General features: G+C 48.5%; 1 protein-coding gene across 1 annotated transcript in view; it reads right to left on the bottom strand.

Moving 5' to 3' along the window:
* Window positions 1–12,598, bottom strand: part of LRRC75A (leucine rich repeat containing 75A) — a 57,520-nt gene that overhangs the window by 30,092 nt on the left and 14,830 nt on the right. Inside the window, exon 2 of the mRNA XM_066563606.1 lies at window positions 2,998–3,126. Coding sequence (XP_066419703.1) covers window positions 2,998–3,126 — 129 coding nt within the window. The remainder of the gene's footprint in view (window positions 1–2,997; window positions 3,127–12,598) is intronic.

The following is a 12,598-nucleotide window of genomic DNA, read 5'->3' as shown; positions in this document are numbered from 1 at the left end:
CCAGAGCAGCTGCAGGAGGTTTGCTGCAATCCCACAGCACATGGCTTTGCTGGGGTGTTTTGTCCCCTTTTCCTGGCCATGGGGACAGACAGACAGACAGACATCACCCTGAGGGCAGCACCCACTGATTCCTGGCACTGGGATTTGGGAAGTGGCTTTGGAGCTGAGCTGCTCTCCAAGGAACCTTTTCCACGAGGAGAGAGGCAGGGAGACAAAAGACTGGCCATGGGAGAGAAAACACTTGTTCAGATGTCTTTGATCCCCCTTTCCTTGCTGGAAAACTTCCTGCACAATCTGAGTTTCCTGAACAGCAAATCTGCCCCTTCTGAGGCCTCAGGACCCCCAAAGGTGACAAGAGCTGCACTCCAGGACCTGGTTTCCTTGAACAGCATTAAACACATCTGGAATGGGACCAAATCCAAGCCCTGACTTCCAAAGGGTCTGGGAAGGAGATTTTCCTTGGCTCCTTTCACACCCCAACCCACAGGCCAGGCTGGGACCTCAGCAGAGCCTGGGAGCAGCAATCCAGCCCTGCACCACTGCCTGGACACCCACACAAAACTCACCCAAACATTTCCACCTCTCAAATTGCTCCTTCACAGCACTCCAGCCTCCTCCAGCACAAGTTACAGCTTTTGGTTTGGGTTTGCTGGCTGGAATCAGCATCCCCTGAGCTCCAGAGCCACGCTGGGGAGCCCAGGCCAATTTTTCCTGGCCATACAGACTCAGGCTGTGTTTACCCAGGGCTTGGAAAAATGATTCAACTTTTATTTTAGCTCAGAGGAGAGACCAAGGGGTCACCTTTAAGCTAAGGGTGGTATAAATAGAAGCTGAGTGAAAAAAGCAATATACAGAGTCAGGAGAGCCTCTCCCCATAACCCTGAGCAGGGACATATTTAAAAGAGAAGGTTAACAGAGCCCAGGGTCCATCCACCTCTGCATGGATAAGGACAAGCTCCCAGCTGCCTGAACATATATATTTATGTATATTTGTGCCACAGGACTCAGAGCAAAAGCCAAAACTTGTGCAGCACTCCTGGCCCTGAGTGCTCTCCTGCTCTCACACATCGTGCCAAGGCTCTGTCAAAGTGAAGAAAGTCTGGGGGAAGAGAGGGCTGGGAGCTGGAAAATAACCCTGGTGACTAAAGCAGGCAACTTTCTGGGGGCTTAGAGAACATCAGTATCTCAGGAAACCACCAAGAAAGACTGGGATGAAGTTACTTTTCACTCAGCTGCCAAAAAAAAAAAAAAAAGGTTTAAAGCACAGCCAGTGGCACCCAAAGCTGAGCAAGGCAAAGCCACCAATGAAGAGCTGCAGCACAGCCCTGCTGCTGCTGGAGTTGCTCTCTGCCACCTGCACAACCCCTGCTTCCCTCCCCAAGGCAACACCCACCCATCCATCCATCCATCCATCCATCCATCCATCCATCCATCCATCCATCCATCCATCCATCCATCCATCCATCCACCCATCCACCCACCCATCCATGCCTGGTGTGGTGCTTTGAGCTGTGCAAAGGATGTGGAGAGCACCAAGGGCATCCAAAAAGCATCTCCTGCAGAGTAAGAGCCTCAGTGCTGCACAGGCTGATCATTTGGGGTTTTGCCAGCACAGAATCCCAGAATTATCAGGCTGGAAGGCCCAAATTTCCCAGCAAATGGCCCAGGATTGTGTCCAGACAGCTCTGGGATCTCTTCAGTGAAGGGAGGCTCCACACTCCACATCCCCCCCTGGACAATCTGCTCCAGCTCTCACCTGCATTGGGAAGAAATTCTTCCTCATTTTCAGGTGGAGCTTCCTGGGCATCAGTTCCTGCCCATTCCTCCTGTCCCACTGCTGGGTCCCTGCACACAGGGACAGCCAGGGATGAGGGCCCCTCTCAGCATCTCCTCTCCAGGCTGAGCAGCCCCAGCTCCCTCAGCCTTTCCTTGTCAGAGATGCTCCAGTCCCTTCCTCCTCATTGTCCCCCTGCTCTGGCCCCATTCCAGGAGCTCTTCTTGCCCTGAGGAGCCCAGAACTGGACACAGCTGTCCAGATGTGCCTCTCAGGGCTGAGCAGAGGAATGAGGACTCTGCATCTCCCCAGTGACCCTGGCACTGCCTTTGGTGCCAAAAGAAACCTGCAGGGGGACAGGGGAGAGCAGGAGCTCTGCACTGGAGCAGCTCCAGGCCCAGGAGTGGCCTCGGGGTGTTTTGATGGGGAATCCAGAGCTCTCCTCCCATGGCTCACCCTCAGGAGGAGAAACCAGCTCAGGCACAGGGCTCTGGAAAAGGCCAAGCTCAGCAGGGGAACGGGGCCTCTCCGCCTGGAAGCGTGCCCGGCACGAGAGCAGCTTTCTCCACTTTCCCAGCTCATGGGGGAGGAGGAAGGAAAGGATTTATTCTCCACAGGAAAAGGGATCCATGGGTGTCCCTGCACAGCACAGGGGTGTGGCTCCATCTCGATCTCATGCTGTAGGACATGGAGAGCCATCCTTGTCTCTAGAGGTGGAGATTTGGGTCCCTGGTGTCACCTCCACCCTTCCCAGCGCCTTTTACTGAGTGCAGAGAGTTTTATGAAGCCCTTCAGAGTCAGACTCACACCACAGCCCAAACAGCACCTTTGTGGCTTTGCCTCACAACATGAAAGAAATCTGTAAATTCTTAAAAAAAAAAAAAAAAGGCAATTTCCCTCCTTTTCATACAGTGGTGGAGGCTATAACTGAGCAAAACATCCACAAGAAGCAGCAGAGAATGACTCCATCCCTTCAGACGCTCTCACAGGAAATGAAAGACCTGTTATTAGCAGGAAATACAGCAGAGTGATGCCTGCAGATCCATCCACCCATGGGTGATGCCTTGCCACACACAAGCCAAAAGGAGTACCAACATTAGCCAAATATCACTCGTTCAGCTGGAAAACCTGAACCTCTTGGCCCAGACCCACCCAGAACTGGGAGGATTTTCCACATTCCCAGTTTGCCAAGGCACGAAATGAGAGGAGACCATGGCACTTACTGGTTTGGGGCAGTGGATGTATCTTGCCAGGCTGATGATGAGGTCGTGGGTGATGGGATCCACCAGGTTTCGGAAGCTGGCGTAACGATAGAGGACATCATCCAGAGAGGTGGACTCCATCCCTAAATCCTGCAGGAAACAGGGCAAAGGAGCAAGGTTAGGTGGGACAGAAAAGCCAGAGGTTCTTGAAGTCAGCCCTGACTGGAGGAGGAAACGATCCCCAGCAGCTCCCACTGAAAATGTTGTTGGAGGGTTTTTGTTTTCCCTGCAGTTTTGGTGACAAAGAGAAGGATGGGACACTTTGTGCCACCTTGAGGGAAGCTGCACTCCTGGCCTTCACCTGCTCTGCAAAGAGGCTTTAGGGCTGCAGAATCAGCCTCATAAACCCACTGAGTCAATGACACCCTTGGATAAAATCAGGATAAAATCCAAGATGACCTTGGAGAACATCACACAGAGCTGCAACTGGAGAATGAATGCAGCACTGGAGTGTCACAGATACATTTTATGAAAATTCCTTTCGTTAGGATTTTTTCTCCTGAGAAGCTGAGAGGCCTCAGAAACAAAATGTAACCAATGGTTATCTGCTGCTGTGGAATGCAACGGGTGCATCTGGGATTGGGCTCATGTGGTTGTTTCTAATTAATGGCCAATCACAGCCCAGCTGTCTCAGACTCTCTGGTCAGTCACAAGATTCTATTATCATTCCATTCTTTTTCTATTCTTAGCTAGCCATCTGATGAAATCCTTTCTTCTATTCTTTTAGTATAGTTTGAGTAAATAATTGACTTTTAATATAATATATATCATAAAGTAATAAATCAGCCTTCTGAAACATGGAGTCAAGGTTCTCATCTCTTCCCTCGTCCTGGGACCCCTGTGAACACCCCCACACTGGAGGAGCTCTGGGGCTGCCGTGCACAGGGAGGGAGGAAGGAGCCCAAAACTGCAGCACTGCAAACTGGAGGATGGATTTGAGACAGGGAAGAGCCAAGTGCTGGCTTAGGCTGACTGGGAGGGAGTGGAAGCTGTGCCAGTGGAGACTGGGCAAGGTGGTGTCAGGAGCAGCTCAGGTGGAGCCGATCCTGCCCCAGGGATGGGCCAGACCTCCTGAGGTCCCCTCCAAGGCTGATTTCTATGGTTTGTGATTCTTAGGCTGAATAATTTGAGGAGTTTTAGCAGAGATCTCCCCGTATGGAACACATCAGTGCACAGGGATGGGGAGGGGAAGGGTTATACACAGTGTGCTCCTTTCACCTCAAATATATTCCTGTGTATAATACCCAAATACTCTCTTTATTCCTTTTTGAACTTCTTTGACTTCTCATGGAGCTGGTGGCACCTGGCACAAAGAATTTCCTTTTGACAAACACAAGCCGGTAACACTTTGGCACCGTGCAATAAATTAAAGCTTGTCCTGAGCTCAGAGATGCTCCAGCCCCAAAAACCCCGTGAGAAAGCACATTGCTTGTAGGTGTGGATGCTCTGTGATTTCAGACAGGTTGAAAATAAACATCTACACTTTAAAAAAAAAATCCATTGAGCCTTCAGACACAACAGCCCGAGGGATCTCACATTCCAGCAATTACAGCTCAGGCCACAAACGAGGTGACAAGTGTTTATCCCACTGGTTTCCTTGGTATTTTTAGGATCAGCCCCGCAGCACTGCCTGAGTTAACACCAACTCCTTGACTGCAAAGAGGTTATTTAGTAAAAAAAGAGCCGAGGCAGTTAAAAACCACACACGTGTGAGGCTGCCCAGCTGGGAAAATCAAGTGGCCAAACTGATTTCTAGTCTGTCCCACGGCTTCTGCCAAATTACTATTTACAAATTATATTATAGTATACAAATTATATATATTATAATAATTAGTATTTACAAATTTATACAAATTATTATTTTTGTACTTCAAAAAAAATCTCATTGTGGAGGGAGGTGTTCAAAGGAAACTCCCACTTTTCTAGCGTGGATGTCACCTTCCCAGTTTGGTAAAGCTCAGCATTAGGATCAAGCAAACATCAGATAAGAGCTGGATTTGGTCCCTGATCTGTGGCAAACACCAGGCACTACCAGAGGGCCAATCTGGGGACTCGGGACAACTCACTGGGACCTTCAGAATCAAACCAGGCTCAGCATCTTGCCCTTTCAAGCATCTCAAAACCCTTCACCATTTTCTCCTCAGCTAAAATGAGAACGTCCAGCTCATAAATCAGAGAATTTCTCCTCCTCTCTCCTGGGAGAACTTTACATTTTCCACGTGGAGCGTTCCCTGCTCCCTCCTGGTATTTTAGGCACAGATGCCTTTCTCAGCTGCTCCCCAAACCTCTGTGCCACACCAGCATTATCTCTTTTCCACCACACACAATATTTTAAAGCCTCTGAAGGCTGAAACTTGTTCGAGGACAAGTGATGAGCTCATCTGCAATTTAATAACTTAACACCAGTTCATGCTGTCAGCAGCAAATCACCCATCACTGCCTTTGCAGAAAACGCCCAGCATCTGGCTCCAGTCACTTTTTTTCAGCACATTCCTTCTTCCCAGGGGATTCTACCTGGATGGCAAGTGCAGATTTTAAATAAATAAGGTTTAAAAGTGTTGGGGTTTATGAGCCAGGCGTGGCTTCCTCAGGGCAGATTTGAGGGGTGTTCAGGAGTGGATCCAAACCCCTGAACTCTGCTGGGGTGCTTTGTCCGGGTGTGGCAGGAAAATGGGAACATCTCTGCAGGAAAAAGGGGAATTTTCAAACACAAATCACCCGTGACTTCTCTGCAGTTTATCCCATTTGTTTCCAGCTTTAAGGAAGCTGAAAGCCAAACCATTGATCCATCCTTATCCACTGGAAGGAAAACTTCCTGCCACCAACCAGCTGAGCCTCCATGGGAGACTTCTGGAAATCCAGCAGTGTAAAGCTATCAGTTAAAAAAAAAAGGGGCAAAAAACCAAAAATCCAAACCAACAAACAAAAAAACCAAAAAAATATATTAAAAAAAGCCCAAAAAACCAAACCAAACCAAAACAAAAAAAAAAAAAAAACAAAACAAAAAACCACCAAAAACCCCAAAAAAACAAAACCCCACAAAAAAACCAAACCCCCCCCCCCAAAAAAACCCAAAACAAAACAAAACCACCACAAAAAACCCAAAACAAAACAAAACACCCCACCACCTACCCCACTTTGAGGGGTGAATTTGAAATTTATATCCAAAAATCCAGCAGAAAATAAATGTAACATGTTCCTCCAGCAGCCAGCAATAGAAATTCCCCAGTCACAGCCATGAAAGGTATAAAAAAACCCCAATTATTTTTGAAAAGAAAACCCCAAGCCCAGTGAGAGGCACAGGGATGCTGTGCCCAACCTGTTATTTGCAGCAAAACCCACAGAAACAGCTCTTTTCCCCCAAATCTCAGAGCTCACCCATCACTCTGCAGGCCAACATCACCCAAGGAAAACATCTGGGAGCTGCAGCCCCAACTTTTCTTTCCCTCATGTAAAACAACTTCTTATTCCTTTCTGCTGTCCAAACTGCAGCTTTTTTTTTTTTTTTGGAGCCTTTGGAAGCTCCAAATTGTGTTTCCCCGAGTTCCAGCATCCCCCAAGCCACACAGAGCCATAACCAACCACAGCCAAGCCCATTTTTTGCTTATTAAACTATTTATCACTGCAAATTGAATTGTAATTAGGGGGAAATGCAGCAGGTCCCTGTGAGGAGTCATTGAGAAAGCAGCTTCTGCTGTTGTTGTTTTCACTAACACCGAGTTATTGCTGCCCAAATGAGGTTGCTGTGCAAAAAAACCTCATCACAGATGCCCACAAATATCCCAAGAGCTGCTGGTTTGGCCAGCACCTCTTCCAAAACTCCTTTATCTCCACGAAATTCAGGGCAGCATCCTGAATTTCCAAGCAGGGAGGTTGGTGCTGTAAACAAGAGTCAGGCACTGAAGGAAGGAAGGATTAATTCAGTTTTCCATCCATCATCTGCTCCAAGTTATCTGGGAAAAATGATTCCAGCAGGTGGGATTAGTGTGGGGAGGGAGGTCAGCTCAGAGGGAGGGCTGGGATGGGACTCAGCCCTGTGTTTTTCTGGATTTTGGACACAACCTGTGTCCTGTGAGGAACATCCAACCACTTCCTCTCACCTTTCCCCAAAAAGATTTTTAAGGCAGGAATTGATTTCTGGTTGAGAGAAGAGTAAAGCACCCCAAAGTAATGATGCCACAACACATTTTGGGACCAAAAGCCAGCCCTCAGGCACACAGGGATGATCAAATTTGCACTTTTGAGGAGGGCAGGCAGCATTTGGGAGCTCAGCACACCTGGATGGGGCATCCCAAAAGCCACCCTGGGAACCTCCACACAAACCAGCAACTGCTTCTGCAGATTTCATGTCAAACTCAGCAGCCTGGAGTAAAATCAGCATTAAATATGTGGGGTATTTTCTGTTTCACAGAGTTAATATCAGTTTGGGAGCCACAAATGGCTCATTCAAGCACTGAGGGTGCAGAGAGAGAAGGGAGTCAATGCTTCAGGGAAGCAGCAAATATTTCCCTGGCAGACTGACTCAAATAATAAATGGTGGCAGCTTGAACCCCCTCCAGGAGGCTGGAATTGGAGGAACTTGGAGAGATGGATTAATGGGCAGAGATGTGATGCTGCCAGCCAGATAATAAACAACTGAGAATAGGAGACTTGCAGAAAAATGCTCTTTTATTTCATACTGTCAGGCAAAGGCAATGACTCCAACTGGAATTTGGCCAGATCACAGTTAACATTTCTTCAGGACAGTGCCTGAGGATGTTTAATGAGGATGGCCTCAGCTCTGCTGGTTTACAGAGCCACTGGGATCCCAGGAAAAGCCTGGAAGTTCTTTTTGGGTAAGGTGACTCCAGGATTTGCTTTGAACAACCCCAACAATTCCCATCCACTACTGCCTTTAATCAACTCTGCCTTGAGCTCACCAAATCTCATCCACTCATCCCTCCTAAAGCAGCAGGAGCTGCCCAAATCCTGCTTTTCCATCCAAGCCTGGGGCTGGGGCTCCAGCTGGGGCTGCAGCCCCAAGCCAGGACCCTGCTGGCCACGCAGAGCCTGCACCAGATGGCTCCTGGTGGCACTTGTCACTTATTCCTGCTGCTCCCAGATGGATGGGTGACAGCCCAGCCTGCCAGAGGCACAAGGGACTCTTTAGGACCCTCCCAAGGACTGTGATGCCACAAAGTTCTCCTCCTGCAAAGGGAAGAGGCAGAAAAAGCTGCAGGTCAAGGAGGATTTGAGCAGAGCACAGCTGAGGGGTCACTCTCCCACCCCTCAGCTCCACCCAGAGCCCCACAGATTCCTGGCTAAAACCCAAAGGAAAAGGTTCATGCATCAACCCTGCACCACATCCACCCTGTTAACTCCAGTCTGGCTGCTGGGCCCCCCCTTCACAGCTCTGCAGTGAAGCATTAAATGAAAATAGAACCAATTTAATCAAATCTGCCATTTCCATCCTTGTGTGTCTGCCCAAAGAGCTTCCTGGAGCATCCCAGGTGCTGCCTGGAGTATCCAAACCACAGGTCAGGAGCAGAATTCATCAATTCTCATCATCTTCATCAATTTTTCAATTTCTCATCCCTTTTGCCCTGTGACCAGCAGCTCTCAGGGCTGCAGAGGAACTCCTGCCCCAGCATAGGGCTGATTCCCAGGATCAGCCCCAGCCTCAACCACATTGTGCTGCCAGATCCCAGCTGCAAAAAAACTACTTATTTCCACTTGCAAAAGCCTTCTAGATCCCAGCTGGAAAATGGACTTGGAGGAGAGGCTGCCTATTATCTCCTGTCAGGGAAGGAGCCAGAGCTGCCACCTAAGCTCAGTGTGCTGTCAATTCCTATGAGGACGGTGATTCATCCTGCTCGGAGACAGCTGGGCTGACTCAGTCCCTGGATGAGCTTGTCTCTCTCATTTACCTGCCAAGAAAAGCCCCTCTAATTAGCTGATCCTAGACATTCAATGTTGAGGCAGCTGGAGCAGGAAAATCTCCCTCGTGTTGCTCTCACCTTTGTTTCCCAGCACAGTGAGCACCGAGCTCTGCCTGGTTTTCCTGCCCCCTCTCCCAGCCCAAACCAGCCCCATCTGTTCTGCAGCTGATCACCCATCCATATTAGTTAGATTTTTATGATTTGCTTCAGCACCCCATGGTTTTTTTTAGAGGTAACCCAAGGCTCAGACAACTCTTGTCCTTGGGAGGTGACAGGAGATGCCTGACGGCCACTGAAGATTTTTATGTGTGTGTGCAGCTCTCCTGCCCCGCCCTCACAAGCAGTAAATCCACTAACAACCCTAAAATAAGTATTTACAGGAACAAAAGAGAAAAGCAGAACTGGGATCCTTGCAGGAAAGGGGAAGAGGTTCACAAGTAGAGGATGGCACAGTCAGATGGGGAGCAATCACTCGCCCTCATGGTTTCCACTGCCCGAGTGAGACCGCCCCGGTGTCTGGGCTTGCAGCAAGTGAACAGCTCCTGGCACAAGAGCAGCATTCCAATCACACAATTCCCTGCTGGGAACCACACACCAGGCTCCCCACACCCCCTCCAGCTGATGGGAGCTGTTGGATCAACACTGAGCCCTTGGTGCAGTCTGCTCCTCACCCCCATGTCCAGCATTCTGTGAGCCAGACACCCCAGCTCTGCACAGCCCCGCAAACCTCTGCTGGGAAAAGAGTCCAAAAAGCCTCACCCGGATGGCCCAGCCTCAGGGATGACTCAAACAGGCACCAAGGCTGGTGCTGCCTGTCCATCCTGCCACCCCCTGTCCTTCCCCAGGTGACTCTGGTGTCACTACTCCTGTTAAACCTATATCCCTACATTATCCAAATCACTTATCACCAATACACTTCCAATTAACCTTCCTCTATATTTCCTAGTATCAAAAACAATAACCAACTGTCATCATCATTCCATAATCACCCCAAAACAAACATGAAACTAACCCCAGAACTAACCCCCCCAAAAAAACCAAACAAAAATATAAATCAGGATCATAAATCGTCAACCAATCATCCGCCAAATTTTACATTCTTGTAGCTTATAAAATGGGGAAGGGGCAGGGGTCTCACAGGTGATGAAGGTCCTCTGAGTTCAGGGGAATTGGGAGGGAAGAAGGAACAGATCCCAGCAAGGGAAGGAGCAGGACTGGGCTGTGGAGAGCCCAGCATGGCAGAACAGATGCTCTGCAGCTGGGCCAGATGGTCCCCAGCTGCTGTCAGGGATTGTGCCTGGGACAGGACCCTGGATCCTGCTGGAGCTGAGCTTTGGCTGATGGGATGGAGGATGCAGGAAAGCTCAGCCCTGGTCTAACAGAGCAAATGAGACACTGGGAGTCCTCCCCTCCCACTCCTCTAATCCAGGCACCTTCTCCAAATTGCCCTCCCTTCACAATTAACACAACCCTGCACGAGCTGCCAGGCTCTGCCATTAATTCTAAGCCAGGCTCTGCTTAGGCAGGAATCAGGATTTATGGTCCTGGCCCAGCAGCTGTCACCAGGAGAGGCTTCAGGAGGAGGCCAGCGTGGGTCTCCTGATGTACAGCAGGTTAAAAGCCCTCTCTGAGCCCATCCTGACCTGCTGTTCCCAGGAGCAGGCACAAACAGAAGGAATTGCAAATCTCACTTGAAACAACACATTTGCTTTTTTATCCACTCCAAAAATGTTGCTTTTGATGGCTCCCCTTGCCCTCCTCAGCCAGCAGAGCTGTTGCAATCCAACAATGGGGAAAAAAAAAGAAGTTGAAAATATTGGGGGATTGATCAATGCAGCCAAAAATCCTGAGGTGGGGATTGCCCACGGCTATCCAGGGGTTTTGTTTTGATGCCCAGCCCTGGGAAACACTCCCACACCCTCCCCCAGAACCTGCAGCATCAATAATGATGTTCCTGCCTCACCTGGAAGCCTCCTGGACCCAGCAGAAATCAATCCACTCCTGCACACACAATGAGAGGCTGCAACCCAAGAACTGCTCTCTGAAAGCTGCTCCCACCTCCAAGCCCTGAGCTGATTATTATTGCATTAGCCATGGAGGGATGCATTGTTAATGCTCAATGGATGCTAAACTCTGCTTCAAAAGGATGGAATTTCGGGGTGGGAGACTCCAGGAATGTTTTGGCATCCTTTAATAGGTGCTGGAATAAAGGCTCAGATACAGAAAATAAGCATCAGTGATTCCTCATCACAGCTCTCTCCCAGAGTTATTCAATGGAAGTAATTGAAGGCATCTTTGAGAGACACAAATATTCAATTAACTCTCCAAACTGGCTGCTGTGGAATAATGCAAGCATGACAAAAAGACAATTTAAGTGAACAAATTGCAGCTGACGCCCATAAAATCATGCCAAACTTTTTTTTTTTCTTTTCTTTTTTTCCTTTTTTTTGGGCCATTTACACCATTGCAGGAGCCTGGGTGGGAGGAGCACAAGGAAAAAATGGGTTTGGATCAATAGCAATACCTGGACATACCAAAATCCAGGCATATCCCTGGATTTTAACCAGCAAAGAGAGTGGAATTACTCAGCACGAGAATCTGGCTGAGTGTCACTGCAGGAATTAGGAGATTTTGCAAGGTAAAGATTTAGCAGGAGCAAGATACAGAGATTTTAGCTGAAAGCAAAAGAGGAGGAAGTGGGGTTGAACAAAACATTGAAGTAAAAGCTCCCTGTCCCTTTTTTGTATTAAAATTTATCCTCAGGAGCAGCCTATTCCATGAAATCATTTAGTATCTTCCTAAGTGTTAAAAGGGAATTCCAGCAAAGGAGAAAAACCAACCCAATCCCACAGCACCAAACTCATTTTCTGAATTAAGACAAAGCAACAGGAGTGGAATAAAAATAAAGGTTTCCCCAAGGAAGCCAGCATCACCCAAGTAATTAATATGGACAACATGAATTCCAATTCTTTCATTTGCAAATCCAGCATCCCCAGTTAATCTCAAGCATGGACAAAGTCCATTAATAAAGCAGATTCCTGTAATGGGATTCAAAGCAACGTCAAATCAATAAATTAAAAAAAACAAACCCTTGTGTGGTTAAATAATCTACACTTTGCATAATAACATCAGTGCTGTGATACTGGGTGGTTAAGTGGAGACAAATTCCAGAGCAATCCCAGCAGAAATACCCAGCAAGAAAATCAGAAACTGAGCTGGGAAAACCTCCCTGCTCAGGGGTGAAATCCATGAGCCAAGGGAAAAATCTCCCTCACACTCCATGGAACCTCTCCTGAGCTGCCCCACAGGGGTGAAATCCATGAGCCAAGGGAAAAAATCTCCCTCACACTCCATGGAGCCTCTCCTGAGCTGCCCCACACTCTGGAGTAGCTTTCCAAGCAGCTTTTCCAAGAGTGAGGGGGGGATGATTTCCCTTAAAATCCTTCCTCACCCTGGGTGTCTCCTGTCCGGGATGTGCCAGTTCTGAATTCAGCAGCCCCTGGCAGGACCTTTCCTGTGCCCCCACTGCCAGCTCAGATGAATTTACTGACAAACACTGTCCCCAGCTCCTGTTTCACCAAACCACTGCCTTTTGGGGTGCCTTTGAACAAAAGGAGAAACTGAGTCACAGAAAGCCAAACCCG

This window comes from Molothrus aeneus, chromosome 20 (genome assembly GCF_037042795.1).
Source record: "Molothrus aeneus isolate 106 chromosome 20, BPBGC_Maene_1.0, whole genome shotgun sequence".
NCBI classification, from domain to species: domain Eukaryota; kingdom Metazoa; phylum Chordata; class Aves; order Passeriformes; family Icteridae; genus Molothrus; species Molothrus aeneus.
The sequence above is the reverse complement of the archived record's forward strand: the minus strand, read 5'-3'. Positions and strand labels throughout refer to the sequence as shown.